General features: G+C 36.7%; 1 protein-coding gene across 1 annotated transcript; it reads left to right on the forward strand.

The window, feature by feature from the left end:
* On the forward strand, positions 1-27,373 carry LOC134542244 (uncharacterized). Its single transcript, XM_063386341.1, has 4 exons — positions 1-240; positions 3,690-3,825; positions 9,988-10,128; positions 26,656-27,373. The coding sequence occupies exons 1-4, from the start codon at positions 137-139 to the stop codon at positions 27,034-27,036; spliced, it is 762 nt and encodes a 253-aa protein (XP_063242411.1). The 5' UTR covers positions 1-136; the 3' UTR covers positions 27,037-27,373.

Genomic DNA, 27,373 nt, shown 5'->3' on the forward strand with positions numbered 1-27,373 from the left:
AGGCGGAACAATATGGCGATGTCAGAACGCGTCTACATTTGTCACAGCATTCTATCTCCTACCAATTCCTAACTCCTTGTTACAAGCATAACTTACATTTCACGGTCATCCTCGTAGGCTTTGCCGTAAACCAACAATGTCTTTGCACGAAATACTGTTTAGTGGTGAATCGTGTTCATGTTCTTGGGTCGCAGAAAATAAAAATATTTGTGATTGTGTAACTTGGAGTAAACATTACAGGTTAGTTGTTCTGATCATTAAAATATATATAATGTAAGCTATTTCTGACAGTTATATTTAGAAGTGACGTATCTAAAATATTCATGTGAATACTACTTTTCCGCCAAAAATGTTGTTTACAAATATCTAAATGCATTTATTACTTCTATTACTTCCTAAAGTTTATCCTAATAATTGTGTGACAGCGCATTGTATTTAAACTAGTGTTTCCCCCCGTAATATCCCTTTTAAGTAGTTAGTTACTCGTTAAATATGATATTTCTAGGTTAACGGTTGGAGTACTATTATTTTTATTTGTAATGTAAATATAATGACGTAAATGTGATTTAACAGCGCAGCCAAGACTTTTCCCACAAGTGAGTGCCTGGATTCTTCTGTCTTGTCACTATAAAGGGCCTGGGAGAAGGGTAAGGGGAAAGGCATACTTCACGCTGGTCCGCATGTGATCTGGGACTAGGGTTACCAGACACTGATATTAAAAAAGGAGGACATTCATCTCGCAAAAGGAGGACAGTTCACTAAAAAGGAGGACAATATATTTTTTTTTAAAAAAGCCATGAATAAATTACAATGGAGTACAATATTTTACAATGTTTTGGCATTTAATACAGTTTCAGTATAAAGAATCAAACAAACTACGCATATACAGCATATTAAAAACACGTGCTTCTGTCAAGCTGTCATAGAACTACTTACTAGTGGGGTGACTGCGGACAGCGCATTAGCGCGCACTGCGCGCTTTACTCAGAGTGTAACTGCAGGAATTGTCTCACTTTATAAAAAAGCCGGACATTTTGGAGCATTAAGGAAAATCCGGCCGGACGCAAAAAAATACATAAAAAGGAGGACATGTCCTCCTTTTGCCGGACGTCTGGTAACCCTATCTGGGACCCCTGCGTAGTGACTAGTCAGGGAGCTGGAGAAAGTGCAGCGTTGAGCAGTTAGATGTAGAGGATAGGGAAGCACAAGAGGAGGAAATGGATGGTCTGTTGGAAATGCCCCAGTCGTGGTGGGAAGCATTACAGCGAAGGGGAAGGGTAGAATGGCCAGTCAGGCTGTTTGGGGTGATATAAGGGTTTTTTATTGCAGTTAACAAACTCAAATTTAATAATGTTTTACAAACTAATTTTACTATCATGGATTTGAACCTGTTGGATAAAATTTTAAACCTCTCAAACTATTTAACTCTTTGTAAGGTATACATTTCACCTAAAACACCACCCTCATCATATACTACTTATCTTGAAGATCTTGATAAATTTTGAAACACACAAAACAATATATTAATACTTAATTGGTGATTTCAACGTACGTGGTTTGACTGGACTCATATGCATAGGTTGAATATATTACATTTGAGTATCAAAACTAAAGACCGGGTGTTATTAAATTTTTTATCAGTAATAGTAAAATTTTTTCCCAATCTTCTAATCATCTTCTGGATTTATTAGTTTATAAATCTAAATAATAGAAATTTCTATGTTTTGATTCAAAACATAAACTCAAGATCACATTTGGCCAGCTCTGGTGTTCCACAAGGTGCAACCCTCTCACCTTCACTTTTCAATATCTACATTGATGATATAATTTCCAGTCTAAACGACTCTACTGGTACTCTGTTGACCTAAAAATACAACAACAAAAAATCCTATCATAATTGTTATCTTTTTCAATGTGATATTACTGCTGTTGCTGATTGGTGAAATCCAAATTAGTTAATCTCAGCAGGGATAAAACTACTAAGTATTATAACGGTAAATATGTAGTTAAGCGGTATTTGCGAAAAAAAATGTTAAAAATCCGAAAATACCTTTATTAGATGATCTTCAACTTCCTCTTTTCATTAAAAGCGGCGGAGATAAGAAATTCCAAATACTTTATGAGATATCGAATTTTTAGAACATAGAATAAAAGTATTTTTGGATTTTTAACATTTTTTTTCGCAAATACCGCCCAACTACATATTTACCATTATAACTTGTAACCACTCACCACCTCAGGCTAGCTTAAAATTAGGTGATGAGTGTACATACAGGTTGGTAGCAGGTCACAAAGTAATTAATATGCAATGTTTGATATATTACCTTTTGTTTTTTATTTACTTAAAATCAAAATATCTACCGCACAACAGAACACCAAAAAAAATTTAATGTACATCCAGAAAAGATAAAAAAAACCACATAGATTCTTCTTTACGAATTATGTTAGGTTCACGAGCCATCACCCGGCCACGACCTCGCAGCCCGTTGCTCAAACAACGACTGCTCAGCACAGTGCTTGGACATTGACTGCCCGTACAGCCTTTCTTCCCTTTGTGCGGCAGTGTCTTGGGCTCGTTGACGTAATTCTCAGCCAATCACGGTGCATGGCAACAGAAACTTCCACTAAATTCTTCTGTTCCCACGACGCAGCAATTTTGCCTCTCTCTCACACTCCGGTGACAGTGATTCAAACGCCTAGCGTATGAAACAAAACCTGTCATGTAAAAAGCGAAGGAGAATTACGTCAGCATGCTTTCCCACACAAAGAAGCCAGTAAAAAAAAATTACTTGAAAAATAAACTTATGAATTATAAAAGCATTAAACCCGGTGGATTACGTTCACAATAACTTCTAAACAAAAATTTTTTACATCTAACCTAAAATATGACAAAAATTTATAACAAATTATTATTACTGGATTGCATGGGGAAGGCTGTAATCTGAGTTGTTACAAACTTTCTCTAGAAAATTTCACCCAATTGTTTTTGAATTATAAATTTGAAATATTCCCAAGTTACATTTGGTCAAAAATTTAGGTATTTTACTGGATTCTAAGTTCTATTTCCATCTTTGCATTGAATCACTTTTGAAAAATTCAAGGTCTTGTCGTGTTTCAATTTGTTGGGTTAGCCACAGCCTGAGAGTTCAAGGTCACTCATTGCAGCTTGCACTTTGCTTAAAAACATGAGCCCTTCATGGTTAAAACTTGCCTGTTCACTTTTCTGAGCATTGATAGTGTGTTATGTTTGTGTAAAGAATAAGCACACTCATTAATAGATGCCAAAAAAAAAAATTTTTCTTTGTTGGTAATTAATTTTCTTTTAAATTAGCTACCACTTCTAACGAGAACCTATGTTTTAAAATGCTGTTTGTTCTCTCTGTCTGTTTGCGGTTGCAAAACTGAAACTTGGCTTCCTCATACAAACTTGAAAGGCAGCATTTATTTATGATTAATTAGAGGCATTTTTCACCAGGCTACTATTCGCACGTCACACTTTGGTTTGAGAACAGAAGGGGCTGGAGTCCGTAGGACTCTAGGTCGCCTCGTAGGGAAAGTTCCCCGCTCGTCTGGCGACGACCACACCGGAACTGGCGTCATCCACCGTCTCCCAGTGCTGCGGGACCACTTCACGACGTGTTTATTATTGTACGCACGCGACCTCGGGCAACACCCGCCTGGTTTTGCAGCGGAGGTGTGGAGGGGGTGAGCGTGGACACGTGCGTGCTGCTGAGCCGTGGCGACCGCCCCGCGGACTGCGCGGCCGAGCTGCGCCTCAAGCTGCAGCCTCACTTGCGCGTCGCACGGCTCACCGTCGTGTCAGACGTGAGTGCTGAAGTAGCAGTTTGATGCTTCAATGTTGATTATCCCGGCGTAATAGCATCGATCAATTTCGACCGGATTCCAAAAAATCTCTTAAGTGAAAATGAGAAATTATAAATGAAGAATATATATTTTTACATTGTATTAAGATTCGATATACAAATCTTCCATCGTCATTAAATTGTTTTTAAAATATCAAATCACATAATTTTCCCAGTAGTCAATGCCCTTCACAACCAGCCAAGTTTTCCAAAAGCCATTAGGAATAGTAAACATATGTTATGTAGTGAAAATTACAAATTGTTTTTTCAAGAATAATTTTTTTATTTTCAATGTATAACCTAGCCAACCCTTCACTTACACTAAGATCATTTGGACATGGACAAACTTGGCCAACGGAGATGAACTGCCCAACAAACACTTACATAGTGGAGGTTCATACAACCAACTGCAATGTAAACTAACATAAGCATTACACGAAAACACACACAAAATGCGCTGTGAATGCTCAGCATGATGTGTGATCACTGATATTTGTAGTAAAAAAAAAAAATTCAGAGCAGTCATGAGGACTGCTGACAGAAGTTAAAACTTAAAACTATAAACAAACAGTTGTTATTTTTGGATATCCAAATTAATTTTTTGATCTGAAATTAAAACTTGTAAATCAAAACTGTTTACATTTTTCGGGTTTTGACATCTATCGGCACTCTGAGCAACAATTATATTTATTTTCATATGGTTTATTTATTATCAAGACACATGGGCTGCATTACTATAAAATATACATTGCATAGTAATTGTAGGTATTAAAAAAAATAATGATCTTAATTTTTAGGTTATATTGCTACAAAGACTCAGTTTTCCACACAAAATCAAGGATCTAAAAAAAAAAATATTAACATACCTAGATATTTAGAGAGAATAACAATATAATGTACACACCATTTTTTCCTAAACTTCAAATGATACAATTAATAATAATAGAAGTAACTATTATTATTATTAATAATAGAATTAAGAAAATACAAATATAATTTGAAATAAGAAATACTAACTTCGTAAAATATAATTGTGTAACATAAAAAAATCTTTTTTGATAAAAATCAGAGACTTTTTTTTTGCACTTTTTACAAAAAGCAAAACAAATTTGTTTTATCATGTTAGTAAAATAACTAGGGATGGGAAAACCGATTCCCAATTTCATCGATACCTACCGATTCTACTTAAATAATCGAGAATCAAGAATCGATGATAAAAGTCGATTCCCGCATGTAACAAAAAATCATTTCACAACATTGCAAATCTGTCAGATACAATTATTTAACGACTCTTTGAGTGGGGTTATGACTGACTAGACGCATATATAACAGTCATATTTCCCCAAATAAACAATATCTAAAACTTGGGTCGATGTTATACACAAGTCAAAGTACAAAAATTATTTATTAAAAAATTATCACTGCGTATTAGAAGGGGCCTGTTCTTTTCGCGATCGCGACTAAACGACGATAAACGCGAAATCACTGTATAATACAATTTTTACCCGAAATCGCCACAACACATCGTTTTTCCACGAAATTTAGTATTAAAACGCGAAATAGCAATGTTTTTACGGGAAATTTAAATATTGGGCGAACTGTGTTTGGAACAGCCTTACGTGAGTGGCCATACCACGTCAGCCGGGGGCGTTGGCATATAGTTGGAACAGCGTCGTAGTATCAAGCAGATTAACGGGCGAGCCATATTACTTCATCACCCAGCCGTACGGGGCAGCACAAGCATTTTAAATCGCGCGCAAAAAGCGGAAAAATGTAAACAAACATTCATTTTCGAATGGTGTGACGATGATGTTAGTTGGTCAGTGTTTTATAGATTTTGTTGGGTCGTTACCACAACGCCGAAATAACAACGAATGAATTTGTTTCTTAAATGTAACTTAACGCCGAAATACCACAATCAAGGACAACACTTTCATTTTCTAGTTCTCTAGTTGTTGCTTAATTTTGTTACTGTTTCATTTTACAAAATTTTTAGTTAATTTGTACCCTTCTCTAAGTTAGGCAAGTTGTATGAACGAAAATAATTTATACTGCTCAAGGAAAGCTTAAATTTTTTTTTATAGTTTATTACGTACTAGCTGCAGTACCCGGCTTTGCCCGAGCTGAACACCGGGTGATATATTGTCCGTGAGTTACAGCAAAATGGATAGCGATATGTCCAGTGTGATGGACATTAAGAAATGACACATAATTACTGTTTGTGTATCTGTGACCTATGGTTTTCTGTTTACCCATGGCGATCGGTTGAAAGGTTTAGAAGTTGATGTGCTACAGCGCCATCTAGCGGCGAGTTTCAAAAAAAAAATGGTTAGCATAAAAACCTTCTCCATGATAAAAACACTTCGATGTGCCAACTTTCATGGTGATCGGTCAAACGGGGTAAGAGTTTATCGACGTCATACATGCCAACATCCTATTATATATATTCTTATATTTCTAAATTTTGGGGCTTTCACTTTTGCAGAAAGTGGATGTTCAGGACCTCGAATGGTTTGGAACACTCCATCTCGAAAGAATAGATATTTGAAATTCCTGAAATTGTCAAAATTTTGGGGCTTTGTCCCCAGAGGGGGGCGAGGGGTTCGAGGACCCTGAATGGCTCGATAACACTTAAAATCGAAAGAGATATAAAGAAATATAAGAATGTAGGCATTTACTGTACTCCTATCTACCATAATAACAATATTGACAAATAGAAAGCTTATTACCTACCTATGAATAATTATCTAAATAAATTAATAAATAACTATCTTTAAGAATTTAAGTACATACATAATATTAAACTTCAAACTATACACACCAAAAAAAACTAAGGATGTTTGTGAAACTATTTTTTATTTGTCATAATGTTTAAGACATTTGTAGGATTTGTTTATATGTAAAACTGTGGTGGCAATATTCCGCTTATCCAAAGGAGTATAGAAATTAATAGAGATATCACTCCTTGTACACACCACAAATCTTTGAATTAAGTAAAAAAAAAAACATAGTCCAAAATGAAACAAAGTATAAATAACAACTAATTTGACAAAAAAAAAAGTTATATAACTGGAATGACAATGTTAACATCCACCTGAAATTTAATAGAAGTAGGTAGGTAAGAATATATATATATATATAAGAAATTAAATGAAATTAAAACATACATAAATAAAATTATCTCACACTCAACCAAACATAATGTTTAATATGAAATAAAGGAAGATGGCAATTACACGTAACTATTCTAATTAATAAAAAAAAATCAACTTTCCTGAAATAGTAAAATTCAAATTTTTCAACAATATAGTATTACATAATTGATAAATATTTCTGGACATCGGTCTCAGCAGACCTAAGACTCTTGACGCTCAGCAGATAAATTATAAACACAACACTAAACCAAACTCCTTGCAAATAAGTAGGTACTGTAAAAAAAAATAACAATATTGACAAATAGAAAATGTTAGTAGGCCCTACCAACCTATGAATAAATTTCGAAGAAATTTATAAGTTTAAGAATTTATGTACCTACATAATATTAAACTTGAAACTATCCACACAATAAAAACCTAAGAATGTTAGTGAAACTAATTTTTTTATTTGTCATAATACCTAAAATACGTATGTTTCCAAAATTAAACAAAGTATAAATAATGAACAATTTGACAAAAGAACATTGTACAACTCGAATGACATTGAAAACATACACGTGAAATTTAAAAGAATTATGAGTGCCATAGGTAGGGAGAAAAAATATATATAGAAGAAATTAAATTTAAAAAAAAGGTGCGTGTGAGAAGTTATACTTCTTTGGCATCATTAAAAAATAGTTTTTAATTGCATGCAAAAATATTGCGTGGAGTCCCTCTGCGTGGAAGAAGTGAAACTTCGTAATGTGGAAATGAAAATAGGAAGGGGTAGAAATTGATTTTTAGTGAAATCATATTGTATCAAATCAAACTAAAAAAAAATAAAGGAAATAAATTTGTAACGATTCATAGATTGATTATCAGAGAAAGAGAGAGAGAGAGACACCTATTGAATGTCTATAAAACTAACTTTTTTATGAGAGCAGATTTTCATGAAATAAATCATGAAATCATTCAACGATAAAAGCTGTTTATTTAATTAAGCGGACGGGTTCACCCGAAGGAGAAAATTGACGCGGCGAGACCTTGTGGACATAAAGAAATGACACACACTCACTATTTATGTGTCTATGAAACATGATTTTTTTCTGCAATTTAAATTGTAATATACAAAAACGGTATTGAAAATTGAAACAAATATGGCGACACTACAAACTGTCAAGATATTTATTTTTTTCTTACTATCTACTTAGTTCCTTACAATAGCAAAACGTAACGTAATGGCTTGAAAGCTATTGCTCGGCAGACATAGAGGAATGCCACTAACAGTTTGTATATCTATGACACACATTACATTAAATTAAGATATATTTTTTTAACCCATTTAAAATTTATTTTTTTAGACAAAAGATAGCCTATGTCCATCCCCAGGATATAATCTATCTCCTTGCCAAATTTCATTACGATCCGTTCAGCCGGGAAAAGGTAACAAACAGACAGACAGACAGACAGACAGACAGACAGACAGACAGAGTTACTTTCGCATTTATAATATTAGTAAGGATTACAAAACAAATTTTAGATTAGTTTGACCCCTTTGACATATGAGCCATTAACTTCTAATGATGTAAACATTTATATGAGTTAATGTTAATAACTTAGTTGTGTACTCAAATTTGATAAATATGAATTTATGATGTATGCTACATCATATATGTATTGAAAGCTGAAAAAAAAAATGTTGCAAATAGAATTTGAATTATTTAATATTAAGTTAACTAGGTGAGTATCGAGAATCGAAGGATTTTTTAAGGAATCAATAATTGGGTATCGGAATCAAAAATTTTGGAATCGTCCCATCCCTAAAAATAACTCCTAAATTACTATAAAATACACATTGCATAGTAACTGTTGGTATTAAAAAAATAAATAATTATGTTCTTAAGTTTTAGGTTATATTGCTACAAAGACTCCCGTTTTCTTCGTTATTCAAACTATATATCTATATGAAAATATTAATATATTTTATACTCACTTTTTACTGCACAGTAATCATATACTTAAGATTTAAAATACAAATTGAACAAAAACACAATTTGAACACTGTATACACACATTCGATTCACATATGCACAGCACTGATGTACAGGGACTAAAGATGCGTACTGGTTGCGTGCGCACCACTGAGTGTGTGTGTGTGTATACACACATACATTCACGTCACGTGACCATGTCAATGACAACTTACATGAATTTACTCCCTATCCAAACCTTCCTATAGAAGTTTTCACTTCAAAAATATGAGATGGTTTATGAATTCTGTGGAAATATTCAATTAATAGTGTAATGTCACCCAATTTCACATTCTCTCTAATATTCTATTAATCATTATTAAGCACACCATTATATATTCAGCATTCATAAATGACATTTAACATTCCTGTAAAAATGTACATCTACGACTATCTAATGGCTGACCAAAAGTAACATTAATTTTTTGGTGTCACCATGATGTAATTTATGTTAAAATTTGGTGCACATGTTGTGTACATTAAGGTTACTGTAAATGCATTGCTAAACTGCCTCTAGGGGTGCAGGTTTGCCAACTGATTTGGTGCTGCACAAGCTTTTCTTGAGAGGGATCGTTCAAATTTTCCCTTACAAATACTATGTGGATTAAGTGGGTGTTTTTTGTAGCAACCAGGCCATTTGATGGATAGAAAATGATAAAAGCCAAATCCGTGTGACGTGCAAGATGTTCCCAACACCAGCGAAGAAACAGCGGGAAGGGCAACATTCAGCTCCGACCCGCTGATGGGGCAACATCACAACTGCATTGAGATGTCAAAAATGTGTCTCGTGAATTAGTGCAAGTCATTGTCATTAAAGTAAATGGTAAATAATTCATTGGTTATAAAGTTGAAACATTCTGTCATTGCATGTTATCTGTACCACATATATATAGTGAAATTTAATTTGATTGCTTACGCCAGGAAATGACGTGGTACACGGTGAAGTGTCGCTTGTGGCAGGCGAGGAAGGTGGAGGTGTACGGGGCGTGTGGGGAGTACGTGAGCACGGTGAGCGCAGACTTCCTGGATGAGTTCGAGGACATGACGGTGTACGTGGCGGAGGCAGAGCTGCCGGAGCCCATGTCGGAGTGCGCTGTCAAGGTGAGTCCCTACTGCTTTAGTGACCATTTCTGCGACATTGGTTTCAAAAGTTTAAGTTTTCATTCAATTTCTGTGTAGTCACAAAAAACCTATGAAAATTATGAAGTATTTTGCTGCTTTATCACACACTAAAGGAATATCACTACTGATTCTTTAACCTTTATATCATTTTCTTCCCCCCTTTTTTTAATTTTTATATTAAAAGTTAGATTTTTTGATATAATTTATTTTAAGTCATAAAACAAAAAAAATCCAACCATATCTTTACTAACAACTAACTCGTGTTCACAATTCATAAAAAATCACACATAATTATGTAAAAGTACACAAATAATAAGCACATTAAATTAAAAAATTTTACTGTGTGAATAATATTTTTCTAAACTTTGAAAAACTATAGTGTAGGCCTATTTCAAAGTAACATGGTATATTTACAAATCAAGATTAATAGAGAAAATAAGAAGACAAAACTATTAACAGATTGAATACTTTGCTTACATATGCCAACAGTATAAAGGACTTTAAGAAAAACTTATACAAAAAATATATTGTAGGTTTAAATATCAATTGAAAATTATTTTAAAATTTGCCCAATTGCATATTCATATTGGCCTAGAGAAATTTCATAATTATTTTAAAATTTAGACTTGAAAAACGTTGCACTGTGAATAAGTGCTAATTAATTTGTAAGATAATGTAAATTTTTTCTTTAAGTCATCTATCGAGAAAATTATTTTTTCTTTACTAATTCCCAGGCATAAATCTTCAAAACTAAATACAGTATTTACTTGAATATAAGGCCCCCTTTTTCCCCCAAAATTTTTATCTGGGGGGCCTTAAAATCGAGTCTGTCAAAAATAATGTAAAAAAACTTAATAATGATTTCTTTTCCTTTCAAACAGTACCAAATCGTAAAGAATTACCAAAACAAGTACTATGCTACTTATTACAGCCTCGGTATTTGTGTTAAAAGTAAAAATGTGGCGGCGGTTGCTTCTTTGACTTAGTGGTGTGCGCGAAGCTTGTCCGGTCAGGCTGGCGGCAGCGGCAGCGGCATGACGTCATATGGCTTACCTCTCCCTCCCCTGGTGACATTCTTCAAGGCTTAACCCTCCCAGAAAAACAGACCATCATGTCTCTCTCCCTCCCTTCCACTCCAACTCACATTCCAACATTTCCCCCCTTCATGCGACCTCAACACGTCAACACCCACCTGCCCTTCTCCCAAGTTTCTACACCGTGTGCGACAAAAGCCAGACTGTATAGTCCATTCCCGGTAAAAATTAATATTTTTAAGGCTCACGCGACAGCCATTTACAGTCAGTAAATTCTGTATAAGTCACTATGAACACTTTGTTTATTAGTCACACAGCAGTATTTATGCTGGTAAATCACAGAATCTTTGAAATTTCTTGAATGGAAAAATTTAGCAGGGCCGTAAAATTATTTATTTTACCGCAAATGTACTATACTCACCCTTCCTTCCTCGCAACATTTCCAGCACCTGACGCATAGCAACGGAGATTAACTTATACAGCTGATAGGGGGAAACACGTAGAAATGCAAGGACTGGAATTCTTACAGCTTGAGTGAGCAGTGTCTGCCTAAGCTACATTAGTTTATTAATTTTATTATTGAGAAAATGTGAAATACATTTATGTGCATGAACACATTTCTTTTTTTATTAATTTAAAATTGGATATATTCTAAGCTATTATGTAACAATTTTGAACAGCCTTTTCAATTTATTTGTAATTGACTGCCTCCGCGCTTCCTTCCCATCCTTCCCCCCCCAACCCCCTTTGTCATTCACAGCAAACTAGACGTGCCGGCGTTATTTCGTCACCGTGCAAAAATGGCCCAAGACCCATGTAACACCCACATCCTACTTTTTCGAACCCGATTTTTTTTAAAAAAAGGTGCGGATTGTACGTGGGTTTATACGGTACCTACATATGTATAGGTTTGCACTTCAGATAGGGGCCTTACAATCGCAGGCAAATGTTTTTCAAATTTTAACATTTTGAAATTGGGGTTGGGGGCCTTATATTCGAGTAAATACGGTAGTAACTAAAAGCCTTCAAAAGTTTATTTTAAGTGTATATGTTGCCATTGCCTTTAACTGGATAGATCTGACCTCTGTAGACATGGATTGAGTATTACAAGTTTGCCTGGTGTTCGTCTCCTCCCTGGAAACTGACTCATCCTCCCTTACCAGCTTCTTTGCAAAACTTATTATTAGGCAAGATGGATGTATATGGATACTGCCTGCTCTTCACGTGTTGCGTACCCCACCAAACAATAACCATCGCCCCTTAAGTCATGCATTTCCAGTGGTTCTTTACCATCTTGTTCCAACTGTCCAGCGCAGGAATCAGTCATGCTGTGCCAGCAATCATGATGCAACAGTCGTAACCTGTCTCCACTCCGCTGGGCTGACACTGCATAGTACAGCACTTTCAAACAGGAGTCTAGTTTCAAAGAACAAGGAACGTTCACAGTTCAGGATGTGACCTTTAGCTAACAATTTTTGTATTTGTTTCAGTTTTTACATTTTCATTTTGCTTAAGAGTAAGTTGTGTTACACACTACTATATACAGTAGAACCCTGTTATAACGAATCTGAAGGGAGTAGTTTATATGTTCACTATAGAGGGGAAACTTTATATCTGGGAAAACTTTTATATTGACAATACATACTCAAAAGCAAAATCTTAACTACACATTGGCCTAAGCCAAGAAAAGAACGAATGAAAATACTCAAAGCAACAGTTTTATGAGCAAATGCAGATATTTTTAATGCACTACACATGTACAAACTTTCTATTAATGGTTCTTCGACATCGGCGTATTTTCCATTTTTCAGGCGTTTAATACTCTGTGACGTATTCACAGCTTGAGAAAGAAGATTGTTCAGCTTGTTTAATATTGTACTTAATGTGGATGTTGCAATTCCCAGTTCCTTTGCTATTAACACGTGCGGGACAGTGGGGTTGGAGTCTTATCTTTTCAATAATGTCCAGTTTATCTCGCACAGATAATGCCTTATGTTTTTTACCGCGTTTTTCATCACTTTTTATGTACATATTTCTTATTGAAGCACATTTGCAGCTTAATAACACGAAATTCTTTTTACCGTCAAAAGTAAATAAACGAAAAGTAACGAGTTTGGCGCATCAAAGATCACTACGTATCATTTAGTATTGCAGTTGCTAAAGCTGGAACAAAATTTTTTCACTTTCTATGGAAAAATTTAGTCCACAGAGTTCTATCTAGTGGTAGTCTTACGAAACTTACTCGATCAAAATGTCTGAAACGTGAACAATAAAAATGAGACGTAAAAATATTGAATTTGCTGCTATAATGTACATACGTATTTGTGTGGCGGTATTTTATGTTTAATTTTGATAACATATTAAATGTACACACGTTCGCCCATTCTTTAACTATGAAGGGAAAACTATTTTTTATTTTCACCAAACTGATCACCATCTTTGGCTACACGTAGCCTACCGAGGCCACTCAAATACGACTTGTTTATAATATGAACAGTGGACAATCGAGTAGCGTATTGCGGAGAAAAACTTCAATGTGATCCAGAATACACGTTTTGTGAAAAAACTTGTAATTAAATGAAAATATTTGAGATAAATGTGCATTATGTCGGCAAAATTTGTACGTGGTACACGGGAAAACGTATCAACATTGACAAAAGTTGTACGCTATATCCAATAAATTAATACATAACCTCACATCATTTTGCCGGGACCGAGACGGAAATTCACAATAAACAGGAATTCATTATAGGCGGGTTCACTATAAACGGGTTCTACTGTAATATACACCAATATGGTGTTAAGTAATGGGATTATAATAATAATTATTTTGCATTTACTTATCATTCAACAGCCATTAATGATACAAGAAACCATGTTTTATACACCTGCCTCTCGCAGTAATGCTGATAGATTTGCACAGTTTAGAAGCAATGACGCCAATAAATTATGGCATGATTTGAGGTAGCTTTTTTTTTTTCTATTACATAAATTTTTGTTTTTGTGCATGGACAACGGCAACAGCACTTGTGTAGCATTATGTACAATGCTATGAATTAATAATGTGTCGAATCAACAAACAAATTTTTGCTCTTTCTTTAACAGCTATTCACTTCTTACATTACGTATATATTTCCAGCGACACCTGAGTGATCAGCCAACATTTATATTCTGCCATCCCACATGTCAGCATGATTTAGTCATCCTATTGGAATTAAAATATGACTCATATTAATAACATTATTTCTTAACTCACAAGAGAAGAGTCGGGGCTTACCAATTTAGCTTGACTGCGAGTAGAAGCAAGCAGGTGCCCTTCCTAACGCCCCAAAATACCTTGCCCGAGTATGTCGTAGGAAGTGAGAAAAAGCTCTTTAAAGATTTTAGAGAAGAGTTTCAGGGATATTGTAAGCATCGTCAGGCAATCTGCTGGCTCGGATTTTATATCTGCTGCTACAGTTTTTTTTTCCTCGCAAATTAAACTATTGGTTACAGAATTTAAATGTGTTTATTTAAAAATAATATATTTAAATTTGATAAAGTTAATTGTGTAAACATTTGGACATGTTTATATGTTTATAATTATTGTTGTATCTTAGCTTTGTATTTTGTGATCTAAGTAAGAGTAACTATACATTTTTATGTAATGTATGTAAATGCTAAATTGTACATGGTGCGACGACCCAGAGATATTCCATAGTTCATCAGTTGACATTGATATTTGGGATGTTATTCTTCTTTGTTGAACATTCATTTGAGATGTATTGTTCCGTTTATTACTGACTTCGCATCATGTAGTTACTGTTAGCTATGGTCTTCGAGTATTGAATTCTCGCCAGGTAAGAAAAGAGGTTGTTTAATTATTCTTCCTAGCTGAGATGCTCGCTGGTCGGCATTTTCGGGAGGAACGAGGGACTTAAGTTTTGAACTGCGGAGCGAATGGACGTTCTCTGTGCGTGTGACAGTTTCTGGGTTCGGGAATTGCGCGCAGAGGACAAGAAGATACGTGGCTACCGCGTAATTAGTTATTTTTGCAAATCTTAAGTGAAGGAAGTCTGATTATTCGTCATGCAGACTATAGGGAGTCGCATTTCGCAATTAATTTTACTACCGCGTTGGGCGAATATCCGTCCTTGCAAGACTTCCGATCATCTTCATGCTGCAGTTCCTGTCTGCGCTGGTGAGACCTGCCCAATATAAAGATTTTTCAGCACACCCGGAATGGCGTCAACAGTAGCTGTCATCATCAGTATTGCTACTGGATCGTAGTTTAGACTTTCTTTCATAGCAAGACTGCTCGTATATCCTGGAAAGCTGAGGACGAGATCAGTGGTCCAAGAAGAACGGAGTTTCAACTGCCCTCCCCTGAACTAAGCCGGATTATTTTCTTATGAATAACTTATTTATTAGCTAGAGGCTCATGAAATTCAATTTAACCCTGAACATTACTGGAATTTGATATAGGTATCAATGGGTCGTCGCGTGCTAGTAAAATTTGTATAAAATTTAGAGTTATCAAAGTTATCATTTTTTTTGTCTTATCTCCTTATAATATTACGTAATAAACTATGATGAATTTAAATGTGGTAAATTTATGAACCCGTATGATACTACTTCACGTTGACCTGATACTAGATCACACACATCCATTAACATCACCAAATAAATTAAAATATTTAATTACAGATGACCCATCAATGTGTAGTGGAAAGCAGTAAATTCTAGTTCCAATACATTAAACACAATAACGTGGGTCTGAAATCTAGCCTAAATTTGATAGATGGCGCACAACTACGGGGCCTCGATTGTCCTAAGCCATTTTCAGGATAGGTGGTAGCCATTTTGTTTAATAACGTCCTCCTTCTCCCATTTACCTTGTCCCTACATCGAGGAAGGAGCTATGTCAGGTGACGAAGGTACGTACTTTCTACGCCACAGAAGCAAAGCCGCAAACGACACCGAGGAATGTGAGCATAATTCAGCAGAAAATCGTGATAGTTCATACAGCGAGGTTTTATCACCCGTTAGGTGTTACTTGGCTGATAATCAAAGTAATAAAGTAACTGGGCAAGCAAGCGCCATCGATTCCCCAGAACAAATTCCATTTTCCAAAGAGAAAGAAAACCCGGTTAGTGCAGTAGAAAACACATCACAGGCGGGAACGAATTTAACCACGATGGATAATTTCATGCGTGCGTTTAACACACTTTCTACTCAGCTAAACGCGTCACTAACATTGCAGACAAACAGTATTTCAGAGGAATTAGCACGTCAAAGAGCTGAAGCGGCGGAGTTGTCACGACAACAGACCGAACAAAATAAAACTATTTCAGAGGAATTAACACGTCAAAGAGCTGAAGCGGCGGAACAAAATAAAACTATTTCAGAGGAATTAGCACGTCAAAGAGCTGAAGCGGCGGAACAAAGCGCAAAAATAACCGAAAACCTAAATAAAATGCAAACTGAGGTATTAGCGAGAGTAGACTATAAGATCTCTGAATTCACGCAACACGTCACTGCACAAATACATAATGTACGCGAAGAAGCACAAAATTTTCGCGATTCAGTCACCGCGAAATTTACTTCTGTCGAAGTTCAGATGCAATGCATGCAGCAATCCATAGAGAATGCTGAAACCGTGTGTCAGGACACAGCTAGGCGGGTAGCAGAGGAAACAATTACGCAAACCACAACTGGCATGGAAATACGTTTCGCTCACGTACAGCAAATGCTACAGCAACACGAGACTGACACTACGCAAGAATTTAAGACGGTAATTAATAAAATCGAAAGTTTGGAGAGTTTCGCACACAGGATATCTTTACATGATACTAACGCATGTGTAGTGGAATCGCCGTCAACACAACAACCCGATCGTCACATTCCGGCTTCGCCGTTGCGTACAGACAACCAGTCGGCAAGCACGGCAAACGTCACACAAACCACGGCAAACGGGCAAGGGATATTAGTTTTTAGATGCCGTTACTACGATTAATCATCCTGCGCGTAATTGGGCCGAAGAAATGCCCACTTTTTCTGCAAAAACGAATGAAAACCCTCGTAAATTTCTAAAATCATTAGACGAATATGCTAACCGATTTAACCTTACAGAATCAGAGAAAATGCGTTGTTTGAGTTCGTGCTTGAAAAGTACTGCGTACTACTGGTGGGAGGTTCACCAAGGCAGCACAGAATCGTACAATGAGTTTTGCCAACTATTCCTACGCCAACACTGGAGTATGAAAATACAAGGAAACCTACGCGCGCAGCTGCATAGCGAAAAATTCGATCCAAAGCGTGGCCGGTCATTAGAGGCGCATCTTAGTGACATGTTCGAGCGAACGCGTTACTTGGACATTGTTATGAATGACGAAGAATTTATAGCTTTGATTTTGGGACAGTTGCCAATGCGTTATCAGCTGCATCTTTCCGGCAGAAACTTTGAAAATATATCTGATTTTCGTGAGCAACTTCTAGCCTACGATCGTTTGGACAGGCAAAGCCGTGCCAACACGAATGTTCGAGAGGAAGGAGAAAGACAACCACCAAACAAGCAGCCGCCATTGTACCAACCGTGGGTACGACGAAATGACAACACGAACAATACGAATATACATCGTACACCACAGGCAAACACATTAATTTGGCGTCAAAACAAAACAAATCACAGGCAAAAGCAGTGGTACCACGACAACGAAACCAATGATAACTATCGTAGTAATTGGAGACGTAAAGGTGCTGATAAACAACCGTATCCGAATGCTTGGCAAAACAGGTATAACAGTAATAGGGATCAGACTACACCACGTCGGGAAGAAGATGTTAGGGGAACCGATAGGACTCCGTCATCTTCGCCTCAACGGCCTCCCAGGTCGCCGCGACAAGTAGAATGCAGACGCGCGCCAAGGAATTTTAAGCAAGACTACATTCGGTCTAAGCTGCAAACACCGCAGTATTATGATGATCATGGCGAGTCACATTATGGTAAGAATTCTCAAAGTCCGCGGAACTGACTGCCACCTGAAACAAATCCCTCTGGTCAGTTGCAAGTTACCCAACTGCAAAGCACCGCAGCTTACAACGTTGCCAGTTCAACATCATTGCCTTCATTCCACAAAAATCATCCATCGTCATCGTTACAGCAACCCGGGTACTTCCAGAGACAAGAACCTGTCAACCCAACTTTTTTATATTCTAATAGTCAAGGTATTGAACCAATACGCAGCAACGTCGCACAGCAGAACACTAATTTTGTTGCGACGAATCCTGAGACATCTTTAAACCAGTAAGCATCGGTGATGGTAGTCCCCGATCGCCGATCGCAACTGTTGACAAAGGGGTAATCCAGTCGAAATTTAATAAAAATTTGTACACTATTGTTATGCATGAAAACGAGCGTGAATTCCTTACTCATGAGGATGAAATAGAATTAACCAGTAACGCAGCATTCTGCCCAGAAATTTATTTACGTATTTGTGGGGTGCCTGTAGCTACTTTATTAGATAGTGGAGCAGAGATAAGTTGTATTAGTAATAATCTGGTGTTCGCCATAGAGGAAACAGGCGTAAAACTGCCTATTCTACCGGTGCCTAGTCTCAAGATTTATGGTGTGACGTCACGAGCAAGTCCCGTGGTAAACCAACAAGCTATGATTACCATTGAAGGTTTAGGCCAAGTCAAGTTGATGTCGGTATTAATCGTAAAAGGTCTAGCCAAGCCTTTGATTTTAGGGACGGATTTTCTGTCAAAGTATGGCATAATTTTGGACTTCGGTGGATGGTTAATTACACCAAATGATTCCGCAATTCCGGCTACAACGACTAGTTGGCAGATAGCTGACAAATTAGTAGGCATGTTACAACGAGAAATATGTTTACTTCAAGCATCCAGTACACCGGACAGTAAATCACGATATGCTACTTCTGAAGATTTAATACAGTCCGTTTTAGAGGTGAAAGTAATTCAAGATATACAGAAACAAGCATTGTTTAATGTACTGTCATATCACAATACAGTATTTTCAGATAAACCAGGATTTAACAACCTATATGAGGCAAAGATTATTGTGAAAGATGGAGAACCTTTCCATCGTAAATCTTATCCCATTCCCAACAAATTTTTGAAAGAAGCCGAAGAGTATTTAAACCTGATGCTGGAGTGGAAAGTAGTTAGTCGCGAGGGCAGTCCTTACGCTAATCCTATGGTTTGCGTCAGAAAGAAAGATGGCAGCGTAAGATTATGTTTAGACGCCCGTGAACTTAACCGAATTACAGTGAAAGACCGTGAAAGCCCGCAAAACACTTGCGATATTTTGAGGCTATATCAGGGAGTAAAATTTTTAACAACCCTAGATCTTTCGGCCGGCTACTGGCAAATACCTCTGAAATCTGAATCACAGCAATATACTGCATTTTTATTTCGGAACCAACAGTATGTTTTCAGAGTAATGCCGTTTGGACTCTGTAATGCCGTAGCGGAGTTTACCAGGTGCTTAGACGCAACTTTGGGTTCCGAGTGCAAAGAGTTTGCCCGTGCTTACGTAGACGATATCCTGATTACTTCATCTACATTCGAGGAACATCTGCAGCACATCCATCTAGTAATGTCAAAACTACAGTCTGCTGGAATGACGGTGAAATTACGTAAATCCGTATTTTGTAGAGAGGAATTGCCATTCCTTGGACATATTCTTACCCCTACTGGCATACGTACAGCACCGGACAAGCTAAGCGCTATTACAAATTTCCCCATTCCGAAAAATGTGAAACAACTTCGAGCATTTTTGGGAGTCGTGGGATTTTACCGTAATTACTCAGACCAGGTTGCAAGAGTAGCTTTACCACTGTTTGAGCTATTGAGAAAGGATAAGTCATGGAATTGGACGGAATCGGAGCAGCAGTCGTTTGAAGGGTTGAAAAACATTTTCCTTACCGAACATGTGATTCACCACCCTGTACAAGGACGATCGTTTCTTGTGTACACCGACGCATCAGCTTACGCGCTGGGAGTCAAACTAGCTCAAAGAGACGACGAAGGAAACGAGAAGACCGTCGCGATGGCAAGTCGGACGATGAACGTTGCAGAACGGAACTACACCGTCACCGAAAAGGAAGCATTAGCCATAATTTGGGCACTACAAAAATTCCGAGATCTACTTTTGGGTGAAAATATCATATTAATGACAGATCATCAAGCCTTGACTTGTCTACGAACCGGAAAAACATTTGGTTCACGACTTACAAGATGGTGCCTACTACTTCAAGAATACGATATCGAAATACGTCACGTCCGAGGTCAAGAAAATCTGGCTGCAGATTATCTAAGTAGAGTTCCTGATTTATCAGACGAACCTACACATCAAGCTAATAATTTAAAAGAATTTTGGGTGGCTAAATTAATTACTGATAATTTGAAGAATAATGCAACGCTATTAGAAATTTTCGCAAATGTGAAAACTAAGCAAAACGACGACAAATTCTGTAAGGATATCCGTCAAAAATTACAAGACTTACCTACGCATCATAAACTTCATAGGATATACAGCTTGTCCGAAAAAGGAATTTTATTCCGATACACTATTCCTAAGTCACCTATGGAGGATCGTTGGAAACCGGTAATACCTACCGCAGTTATAGCTAAATTAATTTTAGAAATGCATGGTATCTTAGGACATATTGGTTCTGGAAAGCTATACGAAGCTCTGCGTCGGCAATTATTTTGTATCAACCTGCAGAAAACTGTGCGACAAATTGTGACTAGTTGTGACTTATGCCAAAAGGCAAAACATCCTCAAGAGAACATGGAAGGCGAATATCAGCCCATTTTACCAGACAGACCATTGCAGCTTGTATCCATCGATCTATTCGGACCATTACCTACATCAAAATCCGGAGTTAAATATGTTATTGTATTCATGGATATTTTCTCCAAGTATACAAAACTCTATGCCATCGTTAAAGCCGATGCGAAGACCGTTTTCACGAAAATGAAACTATTTATCTCGCAAGTAGCTAAACCAGAATGTGTGTTAACAGATAAAGGCACTCAATTCACTAGCAACGTATGGCAACAAGGTGTACGTAATTTGGGCATCTCACCTACAACTTCTTCGGTACGTCATCCGCAATCTAATCCTGTGGAAAGACAGATGCGTAACTTAGGCAACATGTTAAGGACATTTTGTCATAACGCACAACAAAGCTGGCGCAATCATTTACAGTTGGTAGAATGCATACTCAACCACACCGTGCATTCTTCGACTGGATTAACCCCCCATGAAATTTTGTCACACGAACGTTCGGAGGCCTTACCCACACTTTTATTACCTATAATTGACAAGAATAAGGAAGACAATGAAGAGGACGCAAATAAGCAAGAGGAAACACGAGAGCAGTTGGAGGAGTTCGTCAGAGCGCGCCTTCACCTCGCCGCGGAACGGCGCAGAAGAGGACAGAAGAGAACACACAATGACAAACTTAATATTGGAGATCTCGTTCTGAAAACGTCAAATCCTATTAGTAATTTGTGGCAACAAGTTACCAAGAAACTGTTTCTCCTGTATGAAGGACCATTTAGAGTGAGCGACATAATCAACGAGAACTGTTACACCTTGAAGGCTTTGGACAGCGAGGAAGTGATTGGAAATTACAATTTAACACAGCTGAGACGGTACAAACAGTATGAATTGCAGTAACTTATAACATCGTTGAATGTTTGTTTCAAGGTGGTAGTTATGTTTTAAGTGAAGAAAGGGGTGAAGCAGAATTATTTATTTGATCATTAATTATATTTGCATTTCGAATGGATAAATGTATGTTGCATCTCTGAAGTGATTAAACATTGGAAGCGGCTATTTTGTTTGTGTTCACTGGATAATAGAAACCAGTGAGGACATCTTGGCGCACCGCGCTGTCGACGTTATTATTTTTGTCCACTGAGCAATGTAGGCCAGTGCGGACATCTCGTGCAGTGATTGCATTACGTCGATTTTAGTTGCCCACAACTAAATGGGGTAGTGTGACGTGATTAGCTTCAATGTTAAGTATTGAGCGATGCCACATTTTTTTTTTTTTTTCATGAAGAATTTTATGGAAGATTCGAAATTTTGTTTTTTTGCCAATTGCCTAATTCACAGCGGACAAGATATCTACCACGAAACTGATATTGCTGCAAGTCTAATTTAACTAAAGAGCTGGCCCACAAACGAAGAACAACTGCTAGCTGTCAATGGAATGAGTACCTCGAGATTATTTCCCACTAGTACTCCTCGTATATTGCTTGTCCATGAGTTAGTCGCTATTCTCTCATTTATACTTGTTAGAGTTGTCCTTATACACTCGTTCTAACATATACTCCAAAACAATGAAAGCGAAAATATTGATTTCTATTTGTTTACTTCTATTGTTGAAAGAGATTATCCTAATCTGTATGATGTCCTTCTCCATGCTCCTGTTTATTCTATCGCGTTCTTTTTCTCTTCTTCTTACCTTATTCATGTTTTCATTACACAACACGACATATTACCTACAAATCAAGAACTTGAATGCTGTTGCATTTATTGGTATTTAAGTGTGATTTTCATTTTTCGCACGCCTTGTCATACAAAAATAAAAAATTGTTATTGGTAAAATAATTACTAACTGATTTTCTTTATCTAATATGCAGTCATAAGGGATACTTAAAATAATAAAATAAAATGCGGTTTCAATTTGTTTAGAAACAACCTATATATATAGTAGGACTGTAAATATAAGAGAGCATAGTTCTTAATGAATTTGTTGTTTTATTCATATTACATGAATTAGTGATGCAAACTTTAGTGTAGACGCAATGTTATGAAATTTTAAAACTTAGATGACAAGAGAAACGGTTAATGATAGGGAATTGTCAAATTAACCTACACCGACACCCATTGAAATAGGTGAACATTAACATTAATTAATACAGCCTCATTAGGGAGTGAAGTGCGCGAAAACGATCGTTGGTATACGATATGCTACTTCGATGGTAATTCGCTAGCGAGTGATTAAGGTCACAGTGCTTCGATCTACACTCATATAAGTACAAACTTCATCTGTTAAGACTTATCGACTTTTTGTAAATCATGTGATTTTGTCAGCGAACAATTACGTCCGAACAGACTATAACAGTATTAAATAACAAATCAATTTTATTCTTGGTATAGTTGTATACAAAAGTATTATGTATGATTCATGTTGTCAATTGATGTTAAAAAAAAAATTTGCATCTTTGTTTATCATCTCCATAAACATAAGTCATGTTATGTTATAAGTAGGCATGTGCGAGAAAGACTTTTTTGAATTCGAGACGAGATCGAGAAACCAATTTAAAAATTCTCGAGAATCGAGTCGAGATCGAGAAATCTGTACTTTAGTTAACAGGATAATATGATCCAAAAAAGTAAAACTCAATAATCTGACAAACATACATAATTATTCAATAATTTTATCAAGTATCCACAATTGCAATTGCAATTACAACTTTACCTTTACACTCAACAGTTTATTTGCCTACTGTCGTATGTAAACATACGTTATTGACTCCATAGTCTATACAGTTTCCTTGAGCCATGGACGGTACTTGACCATGAAAGCCTGAACATTCACCACTATCGATATGTCACTATCGATACGGACCGCAATTTAAACATCATGTTGCTTGTTATATACTGCTGGCCGTGTGTATAACCTAAGGCCATAAAACAAAATGCAATCGCGGAAGAATTCTGCAGTCATGTTTATATTTTTATTTTTTACCGTACCGTTTTACGTTGATACTTGATATTGATACTGAAAATGATTTATTTTTAACTTTAATGTTGGTTTTATTAACGGAAAATAATCATTTTCTTCTGTAATTTAATGTGATAACCACAGCACAATTCATTGTTTACGTTTACCGTTTCATGTAGTGACTTGTGAACGGAAGTCGTTCGTTTTTAACTTTTTAATAATTTATCGTGTATACTATCGTAACAAGTATATTTTATTTTATTCGATCTACGTTACGTTGAAGATGTATTAATTATTTCAACACGCAACTCAAAATGCTGCCTCAATATATTATATTACCTAACCTATTTCTTGTTTACAAAATTCTCGAAAATTCCGAGCCAAAAAAATTATCTCGAGACGAGATCGAGAAAATTTCTGTCTCGACTCGTTCTCGATGACGCCGAGACTCGCACATCACTAGTTATAAGGGTAGTAATATGTGATAATGTCAATTGTAATTTTATGTGTAATACCACAAACATTACAATCAAGCACGATTGCTTAGAAAACATTAAAAAATGAAAGAGACTGACATCAAACAAATTGCATAATATTGTCTATGTTTGTCAATTATCAATTTTAAGAGTAATCAAATGTTTTTCTTTCTTTCAAGAAGGTATGAGTTAAGAAAATTTACAATAATGTTATGTCATAAATATTAAAATTTTCTTGAAGCGGCTCTGTAAACATTTGGACATGTTTACATGTTTATAATTATTGTTGTATCTTAGCTTTGTATTTTGTGATCTAAGTAAGAGTAACTATACATTTTTATGTAATGTATGTAAATGCTAAATTGTACATGGTGCGACGACCCAGAGATATTCCATAGTTCATCAGTTGACATTGATATTTGGGATGTTATTCTTCTTTGTTGAACATTCATTTGAGATGTATTGTTCCGTTTATTACTGACTTCGCATCATGTAGTTACTGTTAGCTATGGTCTTCGAGTATTGAATTCTCGCCAGGTAAGAAAAGAGGTTGTTTAATTATTCTTCCTAGCTGAGATGCTCGCTGGTCGGCATTTTCGGGAGGAACGAGGGACTTAAGTTTTGAACTGCGGAGCGAATGGACGTTCTCTGTGCGTGTGACAGTTTCTGGGTTCGGGAATTGCGCGCAGAGGACAAGAAGATACGTGGCTACCGCGTAATTAGTTATTTTTGCAAATCTTAAGTGAAGGAAGTCTGATTATTCGTCATGCAGACTATAGGGAGTCGCATTTCGCAATTAATTTTACTACCGCGTTGGGCGAATATCCGTCCTTGCAAGACTTCCGATCATCTTCATGCTGCAGTTCCTGTCTGCGCTGGTGAGACCTGCCCAATATAAAGATTTTTCAGCACACCCGGAATGGCGTCAACAGTAGCTGTCATCATCAGTATTGCTACTGGATCGTAGTTTAGACTTTCTTTCATAGCAAGACTGCTCGTATATCCTGGAAAGCTGAGGACGAGATCAGTGGTCCAAGAAGAACGGAGTTTCAACTGCCCTCCCCTGAACTAAGCCGGATTATTTTCTTATGAATAACTTATTTATTAGCTAGAGGCTCATGAAATTCAATTTAACCCTGAACATTACTGGAATTTGATATAGGTATCAATGGGTCGTCGCGTGCTAGTAAAATTTGTATAAAATTTAGAGTTATCAAAGTTATCATTTTTTTTGTCTTATCTCCTTATAATATTACGTAATAAACTATGATGAATTTAAATGTGGTAAATTTATGAACCCGTATGATACTACTTCACGTTGACCTGATACTAGATCACACACATCCATTAACATCACCAAATAAATTAAAATATTTAATTACAGATGACCCATCAATGTGTAGTGGAAAGCAGTAAATTCTAGTTCCAATACATTAAACACAATAACGTGGGTCTGAAATCTAGCCTAAATTTGATAATTGTAATTCAGTTAATGTATTTTAACATAATTTCTTTTAATTGATAATTGTATTTACTGTAGAGCTTGGTTTGTGCTTTTGTTCTTCAATAGCAATGTTTAGTCGTATCCCCATTTGATCCTATTTTACTTCATTCTCTTTGGTGCGTTCAGAGCACATGGCTCTGGCAGCTGTTTCAAATCACCTATATTTCTATACTTTTGTTACTACAGTTTGTAAAGGTCTCTAGTTGTGAACAGCACCTCACCACGTGTCTGCAGTTCTTTGTCATAAAAACATATTATTTTATTTGAAAATGGAAACCCACCAAGAATTTTCTACTAGTGAAGTGATTAGTGCAAAACTGGAAACAACTTTTGATGATTTTATAAAAAAATTCACCAGTACTCTTCATTTCACTAAAAGTTAAAATCACAAATGACACTCTACCGTAAATACTATTCAAAACAGTTCCTGTGTAAAAATATGAATTAACTAAATTACAGTAAAATTTACTATATTGAATATATTAATTCCCTACTTGCATTTACTCACAGTTCAAGCCAAATTGGTGAGTCCCGACACAAACCCTTCCTTTGTCTGCTGTTAGAGTCTCTAGGAATATTACACTCAAAGCCCTATTATTTAAACAATTATTTAAATGTTTGTCAAAAAGCACGCTCGCCTGATTCGAAAACAAATTATTCTGATTAGCACCTTGTTTTCCTGGAACAAATTAGGGTGTTACTTTATGGGGTTTTATTAATAGATGTGCTCTTTGTCCCAGTTTGCAGGTCTGAGGACGACCCACCAGGTGTGGCTGTACGGGGTCCACCTGACGGTGCAGGAGGCAGACCCGCCCGCCCCGCCCTCGTGGCTTAATTTGCAAAACGTGAGCCACATGATAGAGCGGTCGGGGCACAAGCTGAGCGAGAGAGCCGCGAGATGCCACAGCTTCCTGGAGGCGTGTGCCACCTCCCCAGGGGGGCCGGCCACCAGAGACCTCAGAGACTACATCGAGCGTAGGTTCACCCAGTGCGAGGAGCGTCTGATGACACGCGTCGATGACAAGCTCAGGGAGTTGGAGGCAAGGCAGAACTGCAAGTTGGATCTCATTCTGCAGCAGTTGAAGATGTTGAACATGTCCACCAACAAGCACCTGACGTAGCATGTGGCACTGCAGTGTAAAAAAACCAAGTGACAGCTCGCGCTGTTCCATGTATTTGAGTGCAACAAGGATAGTCGCATCTCAGGCTCCTGTGAGCCTGGCACAGTCGTAGAGTGTGACCTGTTCGGGGTGTTTCACTGTAAACTTTACTTTACTGGATGATGAAATACCCAAGTTTGCAAGGAAGTTGTGGGGAATCTTTAGTCACACAATAACTGCTGGTTTCAGAAAAAGGCATGTTTTCGTGATAGACAATATGACATTGATTTATTAATTGTTTATTTGAACGAATGTAGTAATACATTTTTTGAATACAAATATCCAAGTCAGATAGCAA

The sequence above is a fragment of the Bacillus rossius genome (genome assembly GCF_032445375.1).
Source record: "Bacillus rossius redtenbacheri isolate Brsri chromosome 4 unlocalized genomic scaffold, Brsri_v3 Brsri_v3_scf4_2, whole genome shotgun sequence".
Taxonomy (NCBI): Eukaryota; Metazoa; Arthropoda; class Insecta; order Phasmatodea; family Bacillidae; genus Bacillus; species Bacillus rossius.

Excerpts from the sequence above, each read along its gene's own strand:
- LOC134542244 (XM_063386341.1), top strand. The coding sequence starts at position 137 with ATGTCTTTGCACGAAATACTGTTTAGTGGTGAATCGTGTTCATGTTCT. Across the intron at positions 3,826-9,987 it reads GGCTCACCGTCGTGTCAGAC|GCGAGGAAGGTGGAGGTGTA; the intron begins GTGAGTGCTGAA and ends CGCTTGTGGCAG. Across the intron at positions 10,129-26,655 it reads TGTCGGAGTGCGCTGTCAAG|TTTGCAGGTCTGAGGACGAC; the intron begins GTGAGTCCCTAC and ends TCTTTGTCCCAG.